General features: G+C 38.8%; 4 protein-coding genes across 5 annotated transcripts; 1 reads left to right on the top strand and 3 right to left on the bottom strand.

Annotated features, from left to right (window-relative positions):
* Positions 1-1696: 1696 nt before the first annotated feature.
* LOC126621821 (galacturonosyltransferase 8-like) lies at positions 1697-4343 on the top strand. Its single transcript, XM_050290410.1, has 3 exons — positions 1697-1986; positions 2191-3441; positions 3798-4343. Exons 1-3 carry the CDS (start codon positions 1822-1824, stop codon positions 4071-4073), a joined length of 1692 nt encoding a protein of 563 aa, XP_050146367.1. The 5' UTR covers positions 1697-1821; the 3' UTR covers positions 4074-4343.
* A 1120-nt stretch (positions 4344-5463) lies between these two features.
* Positions 5464-8971, bottom strand: LOC126621822 (nuclear transport factor 2-like). The gene is made up of 10 exons (XM_050290411.1): positions 8789-8971; positions 8272-8339; positions 8032-8169; positions 7577-7865; positions 7182-7489; positions 6834-6999; positions 6611-6732; positions 6457-6516; positions 6167-6227; positions 5464-6072 (listed from the first exon to the last, which is right to left on the bottom strand). The coding sequence occupies exons 2-10, from the start codon at positions 8326-8328 to the stop codon at positions 5780-5782; spliced, it is 1494 nt and encodes a 497-aa protein (XP_050146368.1). The 5' UTR covers positions 8329-8339; positions 8789-8971; the 3' UTR covers positions 5464-5779.
* Positions 8972-12429: 3458 nt separating this feature from the next.
* LOC126621824 (ninja-family protein Os03g0419100-like) lies at positions 12430-14049 on the bottom strand. The gene is made up of 2 exons (XM_050290412.1): positions 13218-14049; positions 12430-13075 (listed from the first exon to the last, which is right to left on the bottom strand). Exons 1-2 carry the CDS (start codon positions 13927-13929, stop codon positions 12573-12575), a joined length of 1215 nt encoding a protein of 404 aa, XP_050146369.1. The 5' UTR covers positions 13930-14049; the 3' UTR covers positions 12430-12572.
* Positions 14050-16263: 2214 nt separating this feature from the next.
* LOC126621825 (uncharacterized) lies at positions 16264-19522 on the bottom strand. Of its 2 annotated transcripts, none has more exons than XM_050290414.1 (6): positions 19061-19522; positions 17912-18111; positions 17132-17236; positions 16926-17006; positions 16691-16818; positions 16264-16516 (listed from the first exon to the last, which is right to left on the bottom strand). In XM_050290414.1, the coding sequence occupies exons 1-6, from the start codon at positions 19284-19286 to the stop codon at positions 16474-16476; spliced, it is 783 nt and encodes a 260-aa protein (XP_050146371.1). In that variant the 5' UTR covers positions 19287-19522; the 3' UTR covers positions 16264-16473. The 2 variants fall into 2 exon arrangements, with proteins under 2 accessions (XP_050146371.1, XP_050146370.1); XM_050290413.1 differs by having other exon boundaries at positions 17096-17236; positions 19061-19519.
* Between the last annotated feature and the right edge of the window lie 5975 nt (positions 19523-25497).

The raw sequence follows: 25497 nt of genomic DNA, 5'->3' as shown, positions 1-25497 counted from the left end.
GATTCTTTAATAAAACCCCAAAGATTATTCGGAGCTCTAAAATGGGCTATATCCACCACTTTTTTCAGCCCCATATAGAGCCCTTCACTGGGGATGCTCTAAAAAGGATGTTTTCATAACTTGAATTTGTGACATTTCCATCACAAAAGAGCAACCTTTCTACCCGCACAACTTTAGCTAGTGGTTTTATTTCAATGACTTTGGGTCATTCATTATTTACGTACCATCTAGCACATATAGTGAGAGCATAGAGGTTCTTTGATATTTCTCTGGCCTTGGTTTTCAAAATAATGGAGTTAGGAGGATGATCTTTTAATGATGAGTCCCCTTGGGTTATAAAAAGTCACATGCTATGCTTTAATTGTTTGCAATATAACAAGGTAGGGTTTTGTGCCCCCAACTGCAATGGCATGCAAAATTGCTTTGATTCAATACAGAAATTTTGCCCGATATTCAAACAGATATTTCACATGTCACAAAATAAGTGAAGGAATTTTCTTGACTTGTATTATAATAGGTGGACTACCGCTTGAATACCTAGTACTAGAAAAAATCTCTCGATTCGATGGGTCACGTCAGTTATCCAAACACACATATAAAGAAGGAATTTTTGTATTGGGAGTTGAACTAACAAGCGAATGTCTAAGACAATACACGAGGTCCCATTTTTATGTGTGTCCTATGAGTGACGTGATCCACCTATCAGATCCAAAAAAAAAATAAAAAATCATAATGGTATGAATGTCACAATGTATATGATACCCTTCAAGATTGCAACTTTTATAATAGCTTATACCTTGACGTTGTTGTGATTGAGAGTCCCATTAAGACTAAGACAAGAACCAATCTACCACTTTGAGTTCTGAATGGCCAAACATGAATGGAATTAGTAATATTATTAATTCACGTCAAAATAATTAACGAAAATAAATTAATAATACTACACGATGGTCACGCTTGAAGACTTTTATACAACATAGCAATTCATGTGGAGTGAACAATGAATGTTAAGAGCATCTCTAAAAGAGATGCCAAATTCAAAACATCAAATTTCAGTTTGATGGTTGACTTGGCAATTTGACATATTGCCAATATTTTCCTTCCACCCGATGTGCCAAAATTTATTGCTTCATTTCTTTTTTTTTTTCAAACAAAAATAATAAAAGTTGGACTGTTGATAGTTAAAAATATAAAAAAATAAAAAACACTTAAATATGATAGGCATTTAAGGTGAAGTAAGTTGAATGCCTTTGGAGATAACAAAAAACTTATTTGACGCCATTGCTTCATGGCATCAATTTTGATGCTTGAAGTTCAGCCTTCTTCTCTATGTCAATTTTAACATCTCAATTGGAGTAGATTGTAAATCATTTATTATTGTTATAAGTCTATCTTATTTTTTTTAAATTTTCTTTGGAGATGGTCTATGTTTTGTTTTGTTTTTTTTTTTTTTATTTAGCAATAACTCATGTTAATTAACAATTATTAAACAGCGTATTATGTGGTAGATTAATAAAGGAAGGTAGAAAATTGGGTGAATTCCACTTGAGTTAACATTACGCAACTCCGGAGATAATGCGTAGTTAACTAATTAATAAGCACCCAAATCCCACTAAACCAACAAGTGAAAAAGTCAATTACATGGGGCCCACATGATTAGGTTTTAATGAGCACCGCCAATTGGCACTCGCCAATCCGCGTTTTACAGTTAACCATTAACAGAAACAAAGAATCAAAAAGTTAATGTCAGACTCCGAGTCCGAGACCGACACTGAGTCTGAGTGAGTGAGACAACCTCACGGAGAAGCAACAACTCGAAGAATGGGGAACCTTCGAATCTCCGGCAGCGGTAGAGGAGGAGCCGCGCGGAGCTCCGTCGCCTCGTTCAGAGTGCTTGCCATGGCCATTGGAGTCGCCGTCGTCTTCGTCTTTTCGCTCTCCTTCGTCTTCGCTTCCCGAACCGACTCCTCCGATGTCGGCGACTCGGTAAGTGTTTCTCTACTGTTCTTTCACACTCTCGCTGCTTCAATGGAGTTTGAAGTTCATGATTTGTATTTCCCGATCTAATCTAATCGTTTTTCGATTTTCGGTTTTCGTTCCCGCGCTGGAACTGGATTTAGTACCAAAGTATCAAAATTTCCAATAAAAATAAGAGCAATTTTTTATATTTTGATGGTAATTGTGAATTAGGGTTTGGATTCCGGTTCGTTTGGTGGATTTGGATCGACGAGAAGGACCGTACTAGCCCTGAAATCGGACCCACTGAAGCCCCGACTGGACCAGATCCGGAAGCAGGCGGACGATCATCGGACGCTAGCCCTAGCGTACGCGAGCTATGCGCGGAAGCTGAAGCTTGAGAACTCGAAGCTGGTTCGGGTCTTCGCTGATCTCTCCCGAAACTACTGGGATCTCATGAACAAGCCCGCCTATCGCGCTCTGTTCGAATCAGACGGTCTCAACATTGACGAATCGGTGCTGCGGCAGTTCGAGAAAGAAGTGAAAGAGCGAATCAAAGTTACTAGACAAGTAATCGCCGAAGCGAAAGAGTCTTTCGATAACCAGCTCAAGATTCAGAAGCTGAAGGACACCATTTTCCAAGTGAATGAGCAGCTGACGAAGGCTAAGAAGCAAGGGGCTTTCTCGAGCTTGATTGCTGCGAAGTCGATCCCGAAGAGCTTGCATTGCGTCGCAATGCGGCTGATGGAGGAGCGAATTGCGCATCCGGAGAAGTACACTGATGAAGGGAAGCCGATTCCCCCGGAAATTGAGGACCCCAATCTGTACCATTATGCTATTTTTTCGGATAACGTGATTGCAGCGTCGGTGGTGGTGAATTCGGCGGTGAAGAACGCCAAGGAGCCATGGAAACATGTCTTCCATGTCGTGACTGATAAGATGAACCTTGGAGCAATGCAGGTTATGTTTAAAAGCAAGGACTATAATGGGTCACATGTTGAAGTGAAGGCTGTGGAGGATTATAAGTTTTTGAATTCTTCATATGTGCCGGTGTTAAAGCAATTGGAAAACGCAAAGTTGCAATCATTTTACTTTGAGAATAAGCTCGAGAATGCAACCAAAGACGCAACAAACATGAAGTTCAGGAACCCCAAGTATTTGTCCATATTGAACCACTTGAGGTTTTATTTGCCTGAAATGTACCCGAAATTGCATAGGATTCTATTTTTGGATGACGATATAGTGGTTCAGAAGGATTTAACTGGTCTGTGGAGGATTGATATGGATGGGAAGGTGAATGGGGCGGTTGAGACATGTTTTGGGTCTTTCCATCGTTATGCACAGTACATGAATTTCTCACATCCTCTGATTAAGGAGAAGTTTAATCCTAATGCGTGCGCGTGGGCTTATGGAATGAACTTCTTTGATCTGGATGCGTGGAGAAAGCAAAATTGTACTGCCGAGTATCATTACTGGCAAAATCTGGTAAGAGATTACTTTTCTTTTGGTCAAATTTGTGTTGCATTTTGAAATCAATATTGTTCTGATATGTATATATGCATTTGTTGTAAAAACTGTTTGGTTGTGCAAATTTTGTGCATTTGTTGTTTTTTTTTGTTTCGAATCTGCAGCTTTTGGTTGCCGTAGGGGTACCTTAAAGGGATCCATAGTAAGGAATGTGCCACTAGCTGCAGTGAAAAGAGAAGGGAAACTTACTCATAATGCTTTTTAGATGCTATAACGTCGTTCTTATGAATTATTCTGTTCTACTATATCTCTGTTAATTGTGTGTTTTCCCATCTCTTGAGTAGCACTGACTAGGGATGTTGATCTTATTGCAGAACGAGAACCGTAGTCTGTGGAAATTGGGGACACTTCCGCCAGGTTTAATCACATTTTACTCAACAACAAAGCCACTAGACAAGTCATGGCACGTTCTGGGACTTGGCTATAATCCGAGCATCAGCATGGACGAGATTCGCAATGCTGCAGTGGTGCACTTCAACGGGAATATGAAGCCTTGGCTTGATATTGCCATGAGCCAGTTCAAGCCACTCTGGGAAAAACACGTCAGTTATGATATGGAGTTCGTTCAGGCCTGCAATTTTGGTCTTTAAACGAACCGGATTTGTTGAAGCTCTAATTGGAGAATCTGCCAATGCTAGTCCTACAGCTAGTAAGCTATCCCTCTTTTGGATTCCATTATCGCTTGTGGCACGTTTACTAATTATTCTTAGTACAGGGACGATATGCATCAATCTAAGTGTAGCATACCTGTTTTCCATGTTAATCTAGGTCTTCTTTTTATTGTTTCATACAACTTAATTTCACTTGGAACATGTCAACTACTGAAAAGTTGGTGGAAATTTACGGTAAACTTTCAAACACGTCGTTTTTGTTCGCTTATTTCTGCCATATCATTGTGACATTCGTCTATTAGACGATTTATCCAAAAGTTATATTTATCTTCGTCGGCTCCAACAATGGCATAATTGGTACTTTGTCATAAGAGGCTACTACTTATTGCTAAGTTCTACCAATTTCCCCATATTTAGTGAAATTAGAAGCATCTCCTAGTCTGGACAGTGTGTGTACAAATTGTTAAAATTATCTTCCAGACATTTTTACAAAACTTTGTGTGCATAGAGTATCCCATACATTTCTATTCGTCACGGGACGGGAAGCAAATTGTCGTCGAGGAAAGTCTTCGGAATCGTTATTCTGATGTTGATGCTCAAACGTTTTGCTACTTGGAGGGATATATTATGCAAAAGCCTGAAGGTGCAATCATAGAAACAAAAAACGTGTTGCTAGTCTCAGTTTCCCGCACAATAAGCCTCCCATGGTTAGTCCACGATTTTTGGGTCCTTCCATTTACACAATCGAAAAATTTTGCCCTACGAACTCACACTCGACATGCTGGTGTACTGTGGGGGCCTTTTTGGACCATACTAAGCCAAACCAACATTAGCATTACCTAGAAGCCTAAGGTTCTTCCAAAGCCAATCCTGACTAGCAGAACGACTTAAGAATCAGTTAGGACAAGCCTAAGGTTCTTCCAAAGCCAATCCTGACTAGCAGAACGACTTAAGAATCAGTTAGGACAAGCCTAAGGTTCTTCCAAAGCCAATCCTGACTAGCAGAACGACTTAAGAATCAGTTACGTCGGGGCTCGGGAAGCTTTCGGGCTCGCCGTCCCCTTATCCCAGGAGCATGCTCCCGAGCGCACACACACACACACACTAGCGCGGCAACCCGCTCTCCTGGCAGGAGCAGCTCGAGCAATCCGCCAACTAGCCACTCCATCCGAGTCGTGGGTTCTCCCCCTAGCCATCGCATCGTTTGCCTTTAACTTTAATTCTAGGTAGCCGTTATTACATTCGTTAAAATTTGATCCTACAAAAGCATAGAAAGCTATAAACTCCATGACAGAGATCACGGAAACCTGCAACATGAGGCAGCCATTACAACAGAAAAACCCTAAACAAAAATATCAGCACTTCGAAGTTTCCAAGTCCTATCGTCATTTCCCAATTTCCATCCACATAAAAACCAATGGAGCTACAAACAGTTTATCCAAAATATAATAAGCACAAAATCTAACACCGCTATCGCCTCCAAAATAGCTTCGATATAAAAACCCGAAAAAAAAAATAAAGGTTAAAAGAAAATCCTATGGAATATCCTAGGTTGCTGGTTCATCCACAAAACGATCAGAAACGAACCTCTCAGTGCTATCCAATTAACTTCACCATCGACACACTTCCAAACAAAAAAAATTAATCTGTCGCCGTTTGTGACCAAACTTCTAAAGCAGGCGTTCTCATGCCGAGGCAGACACCTGTGGTGCTGTGCCTTTTGCTGCTGCATTAACCGCCACCCCACCAGCACGATTCACACGACCACCATTGTCAGACCTCTGATATCCATCTCCTCCACGGCCCAATGATCCTCCCCTATTGCTACTCCTACTTCCATAATCAGACTTGAAATCACCACGACCACCATTGAAATCGCCACGGCCATAAGCCCTACCACCTCCATAGCCTCCACGTCCTCTTGGTCCCTCAGTCCTGTACCCGTTCCCATTGCCCTTCCCAGAAAACCGTCCCCTCCCTGCGTAAATAAAGAAAAGGATGAGCATAAAAAATTAGAATCAAGAAAGCTAGAAATAGACAAACATAATGTTGGAACACAAAATTCAACTCACCTCGAGTGGATCTCTTTTCCTCAACATAAACTTGCTGTCCACTGATCTCGATGGGTGAAGCCTAAAACACCAATACAGAAATATTATTAGCACAATAACTTAAAAATCTACAAGAACATAAAGACATTGTTATATCAAAAGGATTAAATATATATGCATTCATAATTCACAAGCAAATTTCTCGGGTTCTCTGCTATTCCGTAGGGTTCAAACAAATACAGCAATAGATATGTTCAAACATCTAAGACGCAGATCATAAAAAGGATAGTGGGTCAATGTCTATTAAGTACCTCCATCGCACTTTGCACAGAACTTGCAGCCTCAAATTCCACGAAGCCAAAACAGAACCCCTGTTGTAATGATGAAGAGACAATTAAGTATATCATTCACAGAAGGATTGCCAACATCAAACAACAGAGAAACTTGTGCTGATAAATCACAAACCCTTAGCATTCTAACTTGAACACCATTCTTCTTGATCTGTCCGAATTTCTTAAACTCAGTCTCGATTACAGTATTTGTACAATCCATTGGCAGACCTTTAATGTAGATAGAGTGACCTTCAGCTGTTCACAACAAACAAAATTAACAATTGTATCAAACTAATGCAAACATACAAGATGTGTAACAGAAAGTACATTAACTCGTAATACAACGAACTGCTCACCTTCGGGCTCTAAATTCCCATTTTCTCTAGCATTTGTGCTGGATACTGTTTCTGAAACTGGAGCAGATATTGGAGCAGTAGCCACTTGGTTCTCCTGCTTCTTTGGGACAGACCTCACAGGTGCTGGAGTAGAAAATGGGACAGTACCCTCCTTCATGCTCTTAAGCTGGAACAATTGGTAAAGACCCCAAATAAGTATGAACAATAACAAAGAAAGTAGAAACGTATTGACTTCTTTTGCACAACTTAATTGCAAAACTAATGAGAAATGTAGTACTACAACCAAAAACACATCTAACAGATATAAAAAGATCTAGAGGCATGAGATGTTGCAAAACAGCTGCTTACAATTGAGGCATATGACTTCTTTGGTGCTTCAACTTTAGAGTTAGATTCAGCTTCAACTTTAGAATTAGACTCAACCTCAACTTTGGGTTTGGATTCAGCTTCAACTTTTGTGAATGATTCAGCTTCAACTTTATTCACTACTTGGGAATCATCAGGAATTTCGTTGACGACTTCAGGTTCTGGTACTTCCTTCTCTTCAACAGAAACTACTCCATTTTCCGAAGGTTTGAACAGTTCCTCCTTGACAACGTCCTCAGACACTGAAATCACAGGCTCCGGGACATGATTGTCCTGCAAAGCAGTAGCATCTGCAAAAAGAATATTCTCAAACTCAATTAGATTGAACCAAAATTACCCACTTGAAAGACTTAAAGAAGCAGCAGTTTAAGCCATACCATGTTTGGGAGTAATAGGAGGTTCAACTTCAACATCAACAACCAATCCATTGTCCTCGTTTTCAGGGTTGGAATCTTCAACATATCTAAAGACATCGTTCAAAACAAAGTAGCCTACGTCTTGTGGCGCCAAGAAAAAACTTTGAGTAAATGTCTTCCTTAAAAGGTCCTTTCCAGTTAAATACCCAGTGACAAGAACAAATACTCCCCCATTGTAAGATTCTTGAGCATCCACAGTTTTGATATTTGCACTGAGCTCTCCGTAATCAAGTATCTTCTTGTTGATTTCCTGTCCAATAAAATGCAATAACACTCACAATTTCAGTGGACAAAATTTAAAGATACCCACAGCATAAACATCTATGCCACAAATACTGTACTTTAGTGTCAATTATAAACGTGATCTGGCATAAACATGAAGTTGTCACAAAGGTAGGGTATTGTAAGGAGCTTACCTCCATGGTGGTTGTAATGCTCATGATCCCATCATCTCCCGGACGACCAAGCTTACTGATATCTTGGTAAAAACGATGAACAAGCTCAGGAGATTGTTCCAAGATATTGTAGTACTGAAGAACAAAGGCATTGCCAACCTATATTTAACAAAATGTTCCAACAAAATTCAGTTAGCAACCATCAGGATCAATACGGTAATCAATCATCGACAACTGTACATATTTAATATCAATACATACAACGTCGGCAGTAGGAGTGAGACTCGCAACTGGGGCTTGCTGCACCATCGTTGCCATCTCTGATCAACCTCCAGAACCAAACAAAAACAAAACCATTACATGTAGAACCATAAAAATTTAACTAGATCATTTATTCAAAACATAAATACAAAAATTACCAGCACCAAAAGAATTACACTTTCAAAAAAAATTACATCAAACATATTTTCCTCAATTTAACTGAAGATACATTAACATATATATGTATATTCCTTAATTTAAATACATACTTTCCAAAATAAATATTAAGTGAAATTCAGCACAAGTTCGTACACTACAACATTTAAGCAAAAATTAAATTAAATTAAATAAAAAAAAAATTGAAGCTCAAATCACTTCACTACAAGCTAAAGCATACGAGTTCAGATTTCTAGGAAACAAAGGGAGATCCAAAGCGAGCGAAAATCAACAAAAACACACATGAAAATATTCAAAGCGTAATGAAATGTGTGAGATTTGAGAAGAGAGAAAGAGTTACCTGAGCGCGGATCGGCGGAAGTGAGGTGAGAGAAGAAGAAAAGGTAGGCGGAGAGCTCGGCGACTTCTCTCACCTCCTCTCGGCGGCGTTTGGCGGTTTCTAGGGTTTTGAGCGGATCTCCAAGAGGCGCGAGAGCGTTGGTACAGGAGGAGGGAGTGGGAGACAGAAAGTGAGAAAAAGGGTTTTTGGGTCATTATATATGAGAGAAGGAAATTGAAATTTTTTATTATTTTATTTCTCTTGCACAAATTTAAGTTTTTAATTTGGATTGTTTACTTGAAACTTTAACGAAAAGCATCCGGTACTGTTTACTTTAACGAAAAATCACATTTTTACACTAAAAAGTCAATCCTGATACTATTCACTTTACTCTTTATTTTGTCCTTATAATTAAAACTCAAAGTTTTCAAGCCATTTTCATTAGTTTTCCTTTTTTACTTCTCATACATCATTCATTAATTTTTGTTTTTTGATATTTTTCAATTCATATGATCCGATAGTAAGAAAATTAAAAAAGTATGTGAGAAGTAAAAAAATGATGTGTAGGTACCATACCCCTTCAATTTAACTAATTCAATATTATTTTTTAGGACAGAAAAATTAGAAAATAAAACAAAGGTGGAGTCCTAAGTGCAATTTTTAATCTAATCCTCATTGGACAAAATAAAACTTAATTATGACTAGATGAAGCTCAATAAACAATTTAAAAAATAAATAATATATATATATAGAAAAGAGAGAAGTTGGAAAAAAATGAGAGAGAGAGAGAGAGAGAGAGAGAATATGGGTTTTTGAAAAAAAATAGAGAAGGCATGATGAGATGTGGGGTGAGGTTTGAAAAAGAAAACAAAATTTAGTTGGTGCAAAATTACAGTGGCTACTGGTCATGATTTTATTTTGTGATAGACGAACAATTTGACTCTTCATCCTCTTGTGGATGACAAAATATTTTTGTTAATAGGTAATTTAGATAATGATTATTGTTTTAAGCATTCACTAATTCCTTACTTAGGGTACTTGAATATATAAGGGCATGTTACTTCCTTGAAATTGAAGGTGTCATAAATCAAAATGATATGTTGTTTAGTCCCTAAGTGAATGATATCTAGTTGTTCATACATGGGTATCTAATTTTATTGCATGTTAAAAATTAAATTGATACGAGTCTATTGCATACTCATTCATGATAAATAAACATGTCATAAGTAAAGCAGTGAGAGCTTCAAAGATGGAATTTTATGATTGGCCAACCAATCGGCTAACTCTTTGAATCGGTTGACAAGTAATGATTAGGTTTCCACGATTGATCAATAAGGTTTATTTTCATTCATTTATTTATTTCATTCTTCACATAGTTGATTATTTATGATGAAAATTGTTAGTGTTTAAAGTGTAAATTTTAACACAGATAACGTTGTATTGTAATGACGAAAAACAACGATGTCTATATAATCTGAAGCGATTTTGATCCTCACCAATCTTCTTTCTCCTAACAACGAACAAGTTAACTAACCAAAGTTATCATTTTGAAAGAAAAAAAAGCATACTGAGTGCACTCAAAGTCCTCACCAATCTTCTTTCTCCTAACAACGAACAAGTTAACTAACCAAAGTTATCATTTTGAAAGAGAAAAAAAGCATACTGAGTGCCCTCAGCAAACCTTTGAGTGCGTGTAACATTCTTGCTCCCGCACTATCGTGTGAGCCCAAAAACATCAATAGTCGGGGCACCCAATCATCTCTCTTTGGGCCCTCCATCAACACCATGTAGCCTAGCCTGTCTTGACTGTTCAGGCGACAGATCTAAATTTTTATTTGTGGAATATTATTAGTACTCTAAAAACGCAATTTTATAAACCACACTCAACAAATATTTCACTCTTGGAAAGCGCATGTCGGATTTGCATACATATATTGATCCCAATTATGTCTCCAACATGTAGAGAAAGTTTAGAAGCTGTTTGTTAAGCATTTCGTTTTTAATTTATAGTTTTCAAAAAAGGTGAAAAGTGAAAACAAAAATGAGAATGTGCGTCCATAGCAAATGTAGACGGTGCTAGCTCATCCCGATTTCACGTATCTATTTATAGATTAACCTATTAGCCGTCTTCGCCTTTCGACCTTCTGTCTCTAAATTATTCTCAGTTTATCTTACGTTTGTGTTGAAAACTAGTGATCTAGAGACTGGGCTATAAAAAATTATCGTCGCTCTTGTCTCCCATATTTATTTCACTAAAGATGAATTTTTTAAAATGCCAAAAGAATTTCATTTAGCTTTTTTGTGCACATATGTGAAAAGATTTAGAGGCATGATAATATTACACAAAGGCTTCTTAGAAGTGAGCCACGCAACGTCTTGTGAACCTCTTCAATTCTACAGTTGGATTCAGCCACCTCCATCGAACTATTTGGAATTTCAAAGCCTTACAGAACGAGAGATATGACATGTCTAACTTTATATCATGCTCGAAGATGGAATGGTGCGATAGGTCTAACCGGGCGCCATAAAATGAGATGAGATATACGACAGATCTAAACGTGTATCATACTCGACGTATATCGTATCTTGAGATCGAAACGTAATGCGAATACTCTCAACTCAAATACCGCGCACAAAAAATATGAACACTACATATCGTATTCTTCCACTCGTACATACCATACACCCAAACACGAAGAGCTTAACCTTAAAAGAAATATTTTTTTCCCACAAAACAAAGTAGCCAACCTCCTGCGATGCCAAGAAAAACCTTCGAGTGAAGTTCTTCCTTAAATTGTTGTCCTTCCCAGTTAAATACCCAGGGACAACCACTGAACTCCGCCACCGTGACATTCTTCAGCGACATCTCCATACTCAAGTATCTTCCTGCTGATTCCCTTCCCAACAATATATAGCTCATAAACATATACAAAGGAATCAGACTCGGACTCTCGCAATTTTTACAAGCTCCATTTATACACTTTACAACTTCAAATGCTCCATTGGGACACTTGATGATGGGATGAAAAATGTTCAACTTCAAAAGCTCCATTGGAACTACTGAATCTAACTGTTAATTTTAACTATAACTCTAAGATTGTGAGTTCTTTCGATTAAGCGGCGGGCAATGCCCAAAAAATAGGAAGCTATTTATTATTGTTTGTGCTTGACGTACAAGGAAAGTGGTTAAAAAGGGAAGAAAAAGGAAGTATAATAGTATAAGAGTTGTAGAAGAAATGTAAAAGAAAGAGTACACGCTAATAACAAAAAACTATTCATAGTTGTTTTCAAAGATTTAGTTAAAGCGCAGTAAGTTAAATGTTAAAAATTAAATAACATTAACGTGAAAGTAAAAAAAAGGAGCATACAGGCTGGTTTAGTATTACTGTGCTTTGAAAAAAAACTGCTTCTGTTGTGCTGTGAGAATAAACTCAACTCATTTTTTCTGCTTCACGTTTTTAGTTTTTTTTTTCACCAAAAACTGAAAATAAGTTATTTTTAAGTGTTTACCAAACATCTCTTTCAACTTGGTTTTTTTTTATATCCATTTTTTATAAAGACACCACAGTACTAAACCAGTACTACATGTACAGGAATTTCTGATCTAAAAAGGTTAACTGTACGTTAATCACAGTTAGATTAGCAGCTTTACACACGACGAATGCAAAAAATGTAAGCCTGCCAGTCACATTAATACCAGCAATTCTCATCAGCCACGATTAAAATAAAAGAGAAAACTAGCTAGCAAATGAGAAGAAATGAAAAGGGTCGAGTACTTAACTCGGTCATCTTTCAGCTCGGCTCATCATCCAAAAGCTGATGGGATCACAGTGATGTGCCTCAGCGGCTGGGAAACATCGGTGCCTCCGGCATGCTGCACGAATTCAGCCGGCGAGAATGCGGTTCCATGGCAGACGCACACGATGGTGATCTCAGATTTCGTGTATCTGTACAACAACCCATGAACCGTTTTCCCGTTCGGGCCGGTCCCGGTCGTCGAGACGTAAGGCATTTGGGGAAGGGAAACCGCATTGCTGCCATTTTTGCTCATCGGGGGTTTCGGAGGCTTGGAAATTGGGTCCGGTTTGGCAATTTCCTTCAGTGGAGGAAATGGAGGAGAAGAATCTTGTTTCGGTGACTTGGGTTTTAGGATTTGAGCCGGTTCCGCGTTTTCTGATTTGGGTTCTGTTTTTGGATTCAGTTTTTGTTCATTCCCTTTGGGATTGGATTCCAAGGAATTTGAAACCGGCTCTATGTTTTCTTGTATGCTCTGGCCTGAATGGCTTCTGCTCTCACTGCTTCCACCACCTAAGAAATTTCAAAAACCAAAAAGTCAGAATCATTTCCCGAGTTAAACCCTTTATTTCTGGCGTTTGGATGAATACAATAAACGCATAAACAAAAAGAGTGTGCGTAAATCATTTCCCGAGTTATAAACATTTTAGCATACCTTCATGAGAAGCTGCGCTTTGATTATCTGACACGGTGGAGGAACTACACACTGGTGAAACATTTGTCCACGCCGGTTTCTTACCCAACCCACCATTTACCGACGCCGTTTTACCCGACCCACCATTTACCGATGCCGTTTTACCCGATCCACCATTCTGCTCCTTCTCACACCCGTTATTCAACATCGGCTTATGCGCCTGAAAATGCCGAAAACCCCCGCCGCCGCTTGGGCCCCAGCACGGCATCACGCAAGGATTCGTGTACGGAACAAAATGGACCGGCGGGTACGGGTACTGAACCGGGTAGCGCAGCTCCCTTTGTCCGTTGCTCAAATTCAGATTGATCACATTCACATTCGTCTCCGTTCTCTCTTTCTTCACCCCAGGCTGCTCTTCCGCTTGGGAACCGTTCAGTCCCCGGATTTTCTTCTCCTCCCGCTTCCTCTTCGCTTCCTGCCTTCTCAACGCCTGCATCTCCCGCTTCGTCTGCGGATCCAGACGAGCGCTCTCCGGCTCCGACTGTTCTATCGGCGACGGAGAAGGCGCGTGCGGTTGGGACGGCAGCGTTTGGTGCTCGTTCTCTCTCGGAGCTACATCGAACCCGTTGGCCAGCTTCGAGTTCTCCGGCCTTCCAAAGCTGCCGCCGATCGACAGCCCCAAATCCAGCTCAATCTCCTCCTCTTTCAATCCCGATTTGGATACCTCTCCCATTTTTGCAGAACTAAAAATTTTAAAAAGCTTCAAGCTTCAGTCCATTTTTTTTGTTTGCTCTGAAAATCCCTTAGGGTTTTTTAGGTTCAGAATTTCTGAGAGAGAGGGGGAAAGCGGGGAAATAGCTGGGGACCGAAGCGATTGAGAGCTGTACGTGGCAGAAAATCAGAAGGAGACAGGGACGGTGGGTGGACACGTAGGATATTTTGAATATATTTAGCAAAAAGGATTAGCTACTAATCCTGATTTAGCGCTAAAACTAAGAGTGTATTTTTTCTCACCACCATTTAGTGTGGTGTATGCTCACCATCATATTTATCATCGTTAGATGAGTTTGAATTTTGAGATTTGTGCCTATTCACTACACGAATCTCGAAATTTAAACTCATCTAACTGTGATAAATAGGATGATGAGCATACACCATATTAAATGATGGTGAGCAAAAATGCTTTCCTAAAACTAATCATGTTTTGCCTGTTAATACGTTAATTTAGCGGGAATCAATCTCTTCTCAAGTGAAATGAGAAGTTCGGCGCACGCTCGTAGGTTCGCAGCGCGCGCCACGTGGCACACTTGCATGAAGAGCTTGGTGACTGACACGCGTACGCCCCTGGCTCCCGTGAAATTAACAGCGGATAGGCGGAGAGCTCCGTAAAATCAGTCAGCCTGTCACCCGCGAATCTCAACCGTCCTTTTCAGTCCAGGTATCCCAGGAAAGCAAAGTCTGCGTGGCAATGTACTTTGTCGACACGTGTCGTAGTCGGGTATCTGTCTGGGGCCTTGTCCCATGAAGCAAAGGTCGAAACGTGGCGCATCACAGCTCAACAACGTCAATTTGGTCCGCCCCTTTTACGGAAAATGATGTTGAAGTGTGAGGTGGTTCATGTACGGTGATGCCGACACGCGGTGGAAGAGGAGTGGTTGGAGTAGGTTGTCTACGTAAGGCATTGGACACGTGGCGGCGTCTCGGGAGATGAGTTTGTTTCTAAAAGGAGAAGACAAGGTGGTGTGTAGCGCATACACCAGGTTTGAAATGCGTATAACCGACGCTTCAGATGGGACCAACAGAGAGTTTTCAGTATGACCGTCATATAAGATGGTATATCACTTGTTTTTATCGAAATAGTGAGTTATGTGTGTTAAAATGTTAATAATTTAAACATTAAATTTTTTTACTATTTACATAAAATTACATGATGTATCATCCGTATTCCTATTACAATTAAAAATTTCTTGTTCTCAAGGATCCAATATGACCATTTAGATCTGTGTTGCCGTTATATTGTTTTATGGAAGCGGTGGGGGCAGAAATTTGGCTCGGTTTTTTTTTTTTTTGGTGTCGTAGGGAAGGAATTAGCCTTTCTAACGTACGATGGTTGGTTGCCATGTGTCGTTTTTGGGGAGTCATAAGTCACCGTGGGCCAGGAGACTTTCATAAAATTAGGACTTATTAGAGACACATGGGTGTCGGCAAGGTGTTTGAATAGAGTCACGTAAATGCACTTAAGTAATGTTTGACTGTTTATGCACGTTGGATTTTAGCAATTTCTTATCATGGACGCATGATGGGCGCACATCTCATAAATAGTCAGATAAATGTTAGTAATTATTTCCAGCAACACGCATATGAGTAATTTCTAGTGAGACTTACATATTGTCCAGTCAATTGTGTGTGAGCAATTGAGTTTAGGCCATCTCCAACTGGATGAGACAGTGAACTTGCTTTAGCCCCTGGTATTCTAAAAAATTAATATTTTAATAAATAATGCATGATCATATTTTTTTACTATTTCCAATCGAGTGACTAGATGGTTATAGGCCAAACATAATCATATGACAAAAAATCATCTCCAACCAAGGGCCAAAGGGTTTTAGTATGAAATGTGAAGAATTGAAATAAAATAAGGTAGGATAATATGAAATGGTGAAAAATATGTAAGAAATAGTGTAGGAAAAAATTAGAAATTTAAAAATAAAAAAAAAAAGCATCAAAAAAGAAAAAAGAAAAAAAAGTGGGCTGGCTGGAGATGGCCATCCCGCTGGTCTGATTGGCTGGTTTTGGCCGGGTAGGGCCCATAGGCCCTTTGGCCTAACCTTCGGTTGGAGACGGTTTTCAGATTATTTTCGATCTTTTGGCCCTCTAGACCCTTTAATTGGAGATGACTTTAGCTGAATTCATAGGTATCTACTTGTGGAGCTGACGTAGCTACATCCATCGCCAACAGGCAAGTGTGATGTATGACTATTGACTACTAATGGTGTGAGATTCACATCTCATAAATAATCAATGCGTGTATGCGACTGACCACAACAAAATTCATCTGTACATATGATGAGTGAAAAAAAATATATAAACCACAACAACTCTGGTCTTTCGGTTTTCCTTTTCTTTTGTTTTGTACTAACCATGTCTTACGACACCCAAAAGCATAAATAAAGAAAAAAAAAAGAAAATGGTCATTACATAGCTTGGTTTCCTCGTTTGCTTCCTCATGTCACATGATGTTTGTATAGTCATCCGAAAACTGATGGCGGGTGTAATCCTAGACCGGAGGCATCCTCATTACCAGCTGCCCTTCCATTTTACTGTGAAACACAGAATAAGTGTTCAAAGGGTTATGCGAACATCGGAGTCGGGGTTGGTAATTAGAGTGTAAAGCATTGTATACAAGCTCCCGCTAACAAAAACGGTCGTATTAAGCGAGGGGCTGAATGTAAGAGAAGGGGTTGAATACGAGATTTTTCTTCTTCGCGACTTACCTCTTTATGTAGTAGTAACAAAAGTCAGCTAAGATGAATGTTTGGACCATCTCACAGAGGAAAACTGCCAAAATCCAGAAATACCCGCTCCCGACTAAAAATATATATCCTCCTCTAGTCTCGTAGATCTGCAAGAGAATGGCAAAGTATTGCATTATTCCGATACACGTTGTTATGTATGTACAAGTATATACCTCCCTCTAGTCTCGTAGATCGGCAAGAAGTCATGCCTAACCTGAATAATCCAATGAGCACACGCCAAGAACCTTGAAATGCCCAATGCAAATACGTAATGCGAGGTAAATGGTTCGATCATCTGAAAGCAAATCATCATCAGAAGAAAACAAATATCAATTGATCTGGTAAATGAGTGGTTCAAGAGCTTTAATCTGATGTAATCGCAACCTTCGCATTCTGCATCAAACGGAGTTGAAGCAGTACCGAAACGGCTTCCATGTATGCACTAAATGCCCATAGGATTCGACTGATGCGGTTATATAGTGTATACGGGTGGACAAGCACGCCAAGGACAGCAGCAGGCACCACCTGCAATTCAAATGAAATTAAGTTGCGGTTTTTGTGGTAAAAAACAAGTATAATAATCTTGCACCCTTTATAAAGTTGCAATGTAAATTCCAACTTCTTTGCTTCAAAGTTGAAGCAGAGCAAATACGTACATTCAAGATCATTGCACATTGTCAGTAAGGGGTATGAACTATGAACAGTGGATTGAGGTGGCCAGAGTTAAAGCAACTCATGCACATGGAAGCAGCTTCAAATCTTCTCAAATCAGAAGCCTAATTTTCTTTTCCTATGTGCGGTTTGTAAGGAGACGCCATTTGGTTTTATTACATGGGGCAATGCCAAATCATGCTATGGAGATGCATAGTAGGGAAAAGAAAGTACAAATAATAAGCAATTTTACGTCTCCAATTTAGTCTCACTCGAAAATTTTAATCTCTAAGAAGCGCTAAAGAGGATGGTATATTTGTTAATAGCACCAGTGTTTTAATATTGTCATCAAATAATTCCTACATATACAAAGCATATGATATTGATGAATCAACATATGAAATGTAGGGTACGCACATGTATACATATATGCATTTTCTCTTCAAACTATACTGGCCGATATATATACACAAACACTTAAGACAAAGGGAGATTAATATAAATTTGATACTAATAACAATAAATAACAGCAGCAGATTAAAGATTTACCACATAATATAAGCGAAAATTGTCCAGTTCATTGATGTAGATTGACTTCAATTTAAACTGTATCATGTATATAACCCACACTGTTGAAACGAGCGTAGAAAAATCGAGCACAGTGTGAATGTCGCCCTCCATCATGGTACTGCAAAATAATCTTACTGCTAGGAAGAGAGCTGTGAGTTCCTGAGTCTTCAGGGAAAGACCTGAGAATGTAATAGATACCAACTGATTAGCCAAAGAACTTGGCACATTGAAAATATATATGCACTAAAGCTGATAATTAACAAATGTATTACTATGAAACGATTACTTAGAATGTTAACTCATTTAACTACCTGATAAATGATAGGTCAGATTAAACTCGAATTTAACCACCTGATCAAATGAGAGGTAAGATTAAACTCGAACTACCGGATCAAATTAGAGGTCAGATTAATCAATTGAATAATTGTACTGCAGAATCATGAGCCGCACTTACTTTCGATTTATTTACCACAATAATGAATGAGATTGATACTCCAAATTTATTAAACATAGGGAATATTTGTATAAAAAAGAGTGCATGATGGTATATCTGGAGTGCCAATAACATCATCCTAATAGTTTTATAATTTACAGAGGTAATTTACTGACATATTTGTCGATTTACTCCATGAACTTGCATAGAGCTGTCAGTTTCCCAAATAAACTTTAATTTTAGCCGATTACACCATGAATTTTTATAGTTATCCAATTTCCCCCTTAAACTTTAATTTTAGTCAATTACTCATTTAAACTTTTATAAATAACCAATTTTCCTTTGACGCTATATTTTGAAAAATTTCATCTAATTTTCCATCAACTTTGATCACGTGAACAATACAAGACAACTGGAGAGAAAAAAGAATGGAAAATTGGATGAAAAATATTAAAATCTAACGCTAGGGAAGAAATTGACTATTTATAAAATTTATCGGCTAAAGTTACTCTCCCAATATAGGGCCTGAGGCATGTGACTCTAGTGATATTAAAAATTGGATACAAAAACGAACCGATTTCAAACCAGCAGAAATCATGACAAATCAAATCAATAAAAATCCAAGAACTCAAATAGTATCCCAAATAAAAAAAATCAAATTATGAAGAATTGAGCAATTGAAAGGGCTTGGATACCTGAGCAAGTCTTCTGAGTAGTGAGCTTGTAAATGAGGACGACGATCCCGACGACATGCACGACTTCAGAGGCAATGAAAAAGTAGTTGTGATTCTTCACCCAAAACCTCAGTGCCACCAAAGCACACAATGCCAGCAGGCTACCCAGACAAACCTTGACTTTGATTGACTGCCTCCTCACCCATTGAAACAGCTTGTTCGCCGGCGAGCTCCTCCTCCTCCCCATCGTAAATCTGGTGGCACAGCCACGCGCCCGATCGATCCCCTTCTAGAGAAAGAAGAGAAACTGGCAGAGCAAAAAAAGACACAGAATTTATGTTGTGTGTTTTTTGTGCGTGGTGTTGGGGGTAAAGAGTGTGAGGGTTTTGAGGGGGGATTGGGCATGCATTTGGTCCGATACGACGTGGCATTTATGCTGTTTCCATTTGGAGGACCAACAAGGAAGGGACACATATGGAATATAGGTTTTTAGGGAAGGCAGAATTAGGTTGGATTCTGAAGTTATTGGCTTGCCTTTTGGAGGCTATGGGGTTGAGTATGAAATCCTTGACCTTTCTTAAATATGAAAACAATATGCTTAATTTAGAGAATAAGACCATAAAAGTTATTTTTATTTTGATTACAAACGAGATTCTGATTCTGAATTATACTATATTGAAAAGAAAAATCGTATGCATCACTTGCAAGACGATAAAAGTTAAATTTTGATTGCACAACTTCAATTTTTAAGAAAATTTTGAGTTTGTGTTGACCCTAAAAACTACCAAGCTTACGTGGCATGCAAGCTGAGTAACTAATGAGCTAACTACGTCATTCGGTTGTGTGCGGGGCATGCCAACTCAACGGCCGAACTCGGTCGGGGAGTAAAATTTGTTGATATTGCGTTGAGTGCGTTGCTGACTTCTTGATCTTGCGACTGCGGCCAAGGAAGGAACACGTCTCGACCTTCGGGTTCTAGAGCCTGAAGACAAGGCTGCTAGTCTGGCGAAGTTCACGAACCGTCGGCGTCGGGTTCGGTCATGGTGATTATATTTGTAAGAGTATAAGCACGCTGAACTGGCTCCAAACTATACGGACACAAGTACTCAAAAGAGATATATGTCTTGATGGTGAATGTGGTTCGGCCATCAGAATGCCGAACTCTAAAACTTACTCGTGAATATCCAATCATAAAACAACTCGACGTTCAATGCGCCGAGCCCAATAATGTGTAACACCTCACTTCGCCGATAAGGCTAATGAGATGACCTCTGCCAATAGGGATTTGAAAATCTTTCTCGACCGAAACTTGGATAATTAATCATTAGCCTCGACGCAGTGCTGTTTATCCAAACTGAAGGTGCTCTGTGGTCAGCTGATTCTACGACAATAGTGTTGTTTATCCAAACTGAAGGTGTTCGCCGGTTGCATTCACAGTGCTGTTTATCCAAAATGAAGATGTGTCAACCAAAAAGAAAATGAAAATCTCAAGGTTGTTGAGAGGTTTCGCGTAGAGCGAGAGTTTGAGTAAAGCAGTTTGTGTGTTGAGTTGGAGAGCCTTAGAATGATGCAACCCCTTTTTATTTATAGCAGCCAATCTTATCATGGCCGAACCATAACTATACTCAGATTAGGATTCCTTAACCTAATCAACCAGGTCTCGACCACTCCTGCCTCCATTAGGGCTTTGAACCAACCTCTTTATCCAGCCACATTCACCTCTTAAATCTCAGCATCCTCATCCTATTAAGACTTTTTGTTATACTAGGATTCGAATTCGACTTACCCCATCAATCCGCCTCATACTAGGACTCGGCCGGACTTAACCAAGCAGCCCATAATAACTAAAATTCGCGATGATTCTAGAAACATACTGCCGGGCCGAGAATAACTCCTAACTCGGCCCACACCAATATTTTGGGCCCAAACAGTTTGTCAATTTGAATTTAGCTAAATTGGTTAGAGCAAAATGGTTATTGTCGCACACAAATTCAAATATCTTTCCAAGTACCTTTAAATGAATTCAATGTTGAATATGATTTGTATTTTTTTTTTGTTTTTTATTTTAACACTACCGCCCATCTAAGTTCACCTGAATTTCGATCTACACATTTGTTACCAAATTGCCATTAAACGCCAACACACCACACCCACCATTTTGACAGTTTTCCAGTTTGGGTCTGATTCAATTCATCTGGTTCTTTTGGAGGCTTTGCGTTGATGGAACTTCGAAATATTGCAGTTTTGATTTGAGCGAGGAGGCTTCTAGTTTATTCCTTTGGCTAGAAAATTGATTGTGGGTTTTTGTGTTTTGCAAGTTGGTATATGATTCTTCTGAGAAAATTATCTAGGTAGAACCAAATGGGATCCATCAGTGATAAAACATCTAACTTTTGTTTTAACAAAGCAACTTGAAGTAATCACCCCCGGAGTATATCATAGCGTTGATTGTTGGACTTATATAGCCCTATGGTTTAGTTGATTGTTGGAATGTTGCTGCAAGGCGGACATGCACACATAGCTATTCCATTTTCAATTTCAGGTTTTTATTTTCCCGGTCGGATGTTGTTGCTTAAGAATAAGATAGGGTTTTCTATTTCTTTCCGTTAATTTAAAGAGATGTCTTCCCTAGCCAGTCTTGTGCTACGGTTGTCTCCTTGCTTTTTCTGTAAGGTTTTTATCTCATCTCTCAAAGTTGTCAACGGCGTTTTACCAGCGTATAATTTAGCTGGATGAATGGATCTTCTTTCCATGTCCTCTGGTGTGAATTGTTATTCTAGCGAAGAAACCGCTTACCAAGACTTTTGATATGAAAGACTTAGGTGAAGCATCTTTTGTTTTAGGCATTGAGATAACAAGAGACGGGAAAAGAAAGCTTCTGGGGCTGTCACAAAAGTCTTTCATAGACAAAGTTTTGAAGAGATTTAACATGCAAGGCTGCTCAAAAGGTGAAGTGCCAATAGGAAAGGGTGACAGACTTAACAAAGATCAATGCCCTAATAACAATTTAGAAAGGCAAAGCATGAAAAATAAACCTTATGCATCACTTGTGGGGAGCTTAATGTATTTTCAAGTGTGCACTAGGCCTAATATAGCCTTTTCAATTAGTGTGTTGGAGAGATTTCAGTCTAATCCCGGTGAACAACATTGGGTGGTAGCTAAGAAAGTGATGAGGTTCCTTTGGATATACAGATTTTGATTTTGCAGGGTGTCTAGATGATCGGAGATGTACTAGTGGCTATATATTTTTCTTGGAATGAGAAGCAGTATCATGAAGAAGTGCCAAGCAAAAGACACTAGCTACATCTACAATGCAAGCATAATATATAGCATGTTTTGAAGCTATGGAGCAAGGAATGTTGTTGAAAAACATTATATCTTTTTTAAGTATTGGTTTGGTACTAAGGTACTTTTATAAAAAGTGGGTATCAAAAAAGTTAAGCTCAAAAAGGTGTTTAGTAAATACTTGAAAACAGCTTATTTTCACAATTTTGGGTGAAAAAAGCTGAAAACGTGAAGCAGCAAAAATGAGCTTATTCCCACAGCACATCAGAAGTAATTTTTTTTCAAAGCACAACAATACCAAACCATGCTCCTTTTTTTAACTTTTTCAAGATTTTGCTTAACATACTTGTTAATGTTATCTAAATACTTAAGTGTTGTATTCCAAGAACAACTCAGCACTTTTATATACATACTTGTTAATGTTATCTAAATTCTTTGACTAGCAGATTACCTTAATTGATCTACTGTGAGAACAATTCAGCAGTGTTGTATTCCAAGAACAACAAAAGGTCATCTGCGACTCGATTAATGGATGTAAAGTATTTGTCAGTCAAAGATAATGTAAGAGCTGGGGTTGTATCTATTGAACATATTGATAAAACCTTACATATTGATAAAACCTTGATGATAGCTGATCCTCTTACAAAGCCATTAGCAGTAGGAGTTTTCAAAGAACATGTGGCGAAAATAGGAATCCTTGAATCTCTTAAGTCAGCGGAAACGTGGGCGTAAAAGATAGTATGTTTTTCAAGCTCTTTCAGTTTGTTGTTTCATGTTTAAGTTCTCTTTATAAATGAATATGTATGAACATATGTCAGTAATGTTGATTCAAAGAATGCTGGTTTTGGTCTGTGGTATTTGGCTCATTTATATACATATATACATATATATATATACACACACACATATACATATATATGCAAACGTGTATTATAAATGTCAAGGGAGCGAATGACTGAGTACGAATAAGGTTGATAAATAAGGGCATGATAAAAACTCTCATTTTCCAGAATGTATGTGTATAGCATTATGTGATGGACAAAGAAAATTGTGATTTTAGAGTGCTTGTGCTAAAAGGAAGTACAAGATTTTCTGAAGTTCGATTTTACAAGTCAATCATGACAAATGTGTTAGGAAATGATTAATTATGTATTAACTCATGTGATCACTAAGGAACTGAACCTTATTATGAGTTGGTGGTAATTTTTTTTTTGTTGGTCAAATGATTGATTTTGTTAATTTGATTAGATGTTAGATGGTGGTAATTGAATGTAATTAGTAAAGTCTAAAGTGGGAGAATGTTGGAACTTAGTTTGGACTCTACCAATTTTAAATAAGTTAATTATCCTATATGATATAAGAGTTCAGTTAAGAGTTAGTGACTGTATTAATTCTATCTCCTTTAAAGTGGGATCTTAAGGAATACGTGATGGAAACGTGGAACAACCCATGATTGCAAGTTAAGCACGATACTTGTAGTTACTGAAACTGCTATCCTTAATGGATCGATGCAGTTATACGAGTGAGTATGTACATATATACTTGGTCCCTGCTTAAGGAATGTACGAGTTCCATTTGTGACAATTCTAGACCCATTACTAGTAGTGAAAGTAAGGCTTTCCATTGAGCAGAAGATCGAGTGTTAGAGAAACTTGAACCCTTGCAATAGCTTCTTCAGGTACAAACCAAACATAAACACAGCACCATAATATTGTACTTTTACGATTGCATGGATCTGAAACCTTTGTAGTATTAACTCTAGGTCTTAATAGTTTTACACCCATTCCTTCAGTCATGTCCACCGACAAGTCTAATGGTGTAGCCAATTCAAACCCTTGAAGCAATCTTCCAATTGTCAAGTGCATATCTTGCAACGCAAATTTAAAACCTGGACATGACCGTCTTCCAGACCAAAATGGAATAAACTAGATCGAAATGCTGGCCAGAATCATCAATGCTTACTTGGGTTGTAAGAAACCTATCTGGACAAAACACATCAGGATGTAACCACACACTTGGGTCTCTATGCAATTTCCACAAATTCACAAGCAATTGTGTGTTAAAGTCCCACATCGGTGGGGATAAAGGAAACCAATGGATTTAAATAGGATTACCCTACTCTAATTAATATAAAGGCCTTTTGTGGTAAAACCCCACACCTGACGGATTGGGCATGTGGTAAAATTGGGGACAATATCGGTGTCGTTAGAGTGGGGCCTTCCGGGTCTGTTGACTAAAACATTTCAACATGGTATCAGAGCCCACGGTTATGGACCCGTGCAAACCAAAGGTTGTCACAATGAAATGTGGGCTTGGAAACAAGCTTGGACTCTTAACATAAAGTTGGCCTCTGAGTTCTAAGAGTCATTTCCTGAAAAAGATTGAAAACAAGTTTGGACTCCATTGGAGCCGATTTCTGAGTTTCAATTGCCGATGTGTGGATCAACAAGCTTGGACTCTTAACATAGAGTCGGCCTCTAAGTTCTAAGAGTCATTTCTTGAAAAATATTGAAAACAAGTTTGGACTCCATTGGAGCCGATCTTTGAGTTTCAATTGCCGATGTATGGATTTTCACGTGTGAATCAATAAATAGGGTTACACATGAGAGGGCTGTGTGCTTGTCACAAGGAAGTGAAGTGTTGGCTTGGAAACAAGTTCGGACTCTTAATATAGAGTTAGCCTTTGAGTTCTAAGAGTCATTTCCTGAAAAATATTGAAAACAATTTTGGACTTTATTAGAGTTGATCTCTGAGTTTCTGTGAGATCTCACATCGCCCGGGGGAAGGGAGGTGATGTGCCTTATATGTACATACCCACCTCCCTATAGTAAGACGCGTTTTGGGTGGAAACCCAAGAACAAATCCGTGAGGGCGTGGCTCAAAGCGAACAATATTTTGCTATGCAGATTGGGATGTGACAATTTGGTATTAGAGCCACTTCTCGATCAGAAGTGTGCTGAAAAGGGTGTTGAGCCCCAAAAGGGGGTGGATTGTGAGATCCCACATCGCCCAGGGGAAAGGAGGTGATGTGCCTTATATGTACATGGCCACCTCCCTATACTAAGATGCGTTTTGGGTGGAAACCCAAGAACAAATCTGTGAGGGCGTGGCCCAAAGCGGACAATATCTTGATGTGTGGACTAGGATATGATAGTTTCAATTGTCGATGTGTG

This window comes from Malus sylvestris, chromosome 5 (genome assembly GCF_916048215.2).
Source record: "Malus sylvestris chromosome 5, drMalSylv7.2, whole genome shotgun sequence".
In the NCBI taxonomy this organism is placed as follows: Eukaryota; Viridiplantae; Streptophyta; class Magnoliopsida; order Rosales; family Rosaceae; genus Malus; species Malus sylvestris.
Note: the sequence above shows the minus strand (reverse complement) of the source record. Positions and strands in the feature narration are given on the sequence as shown.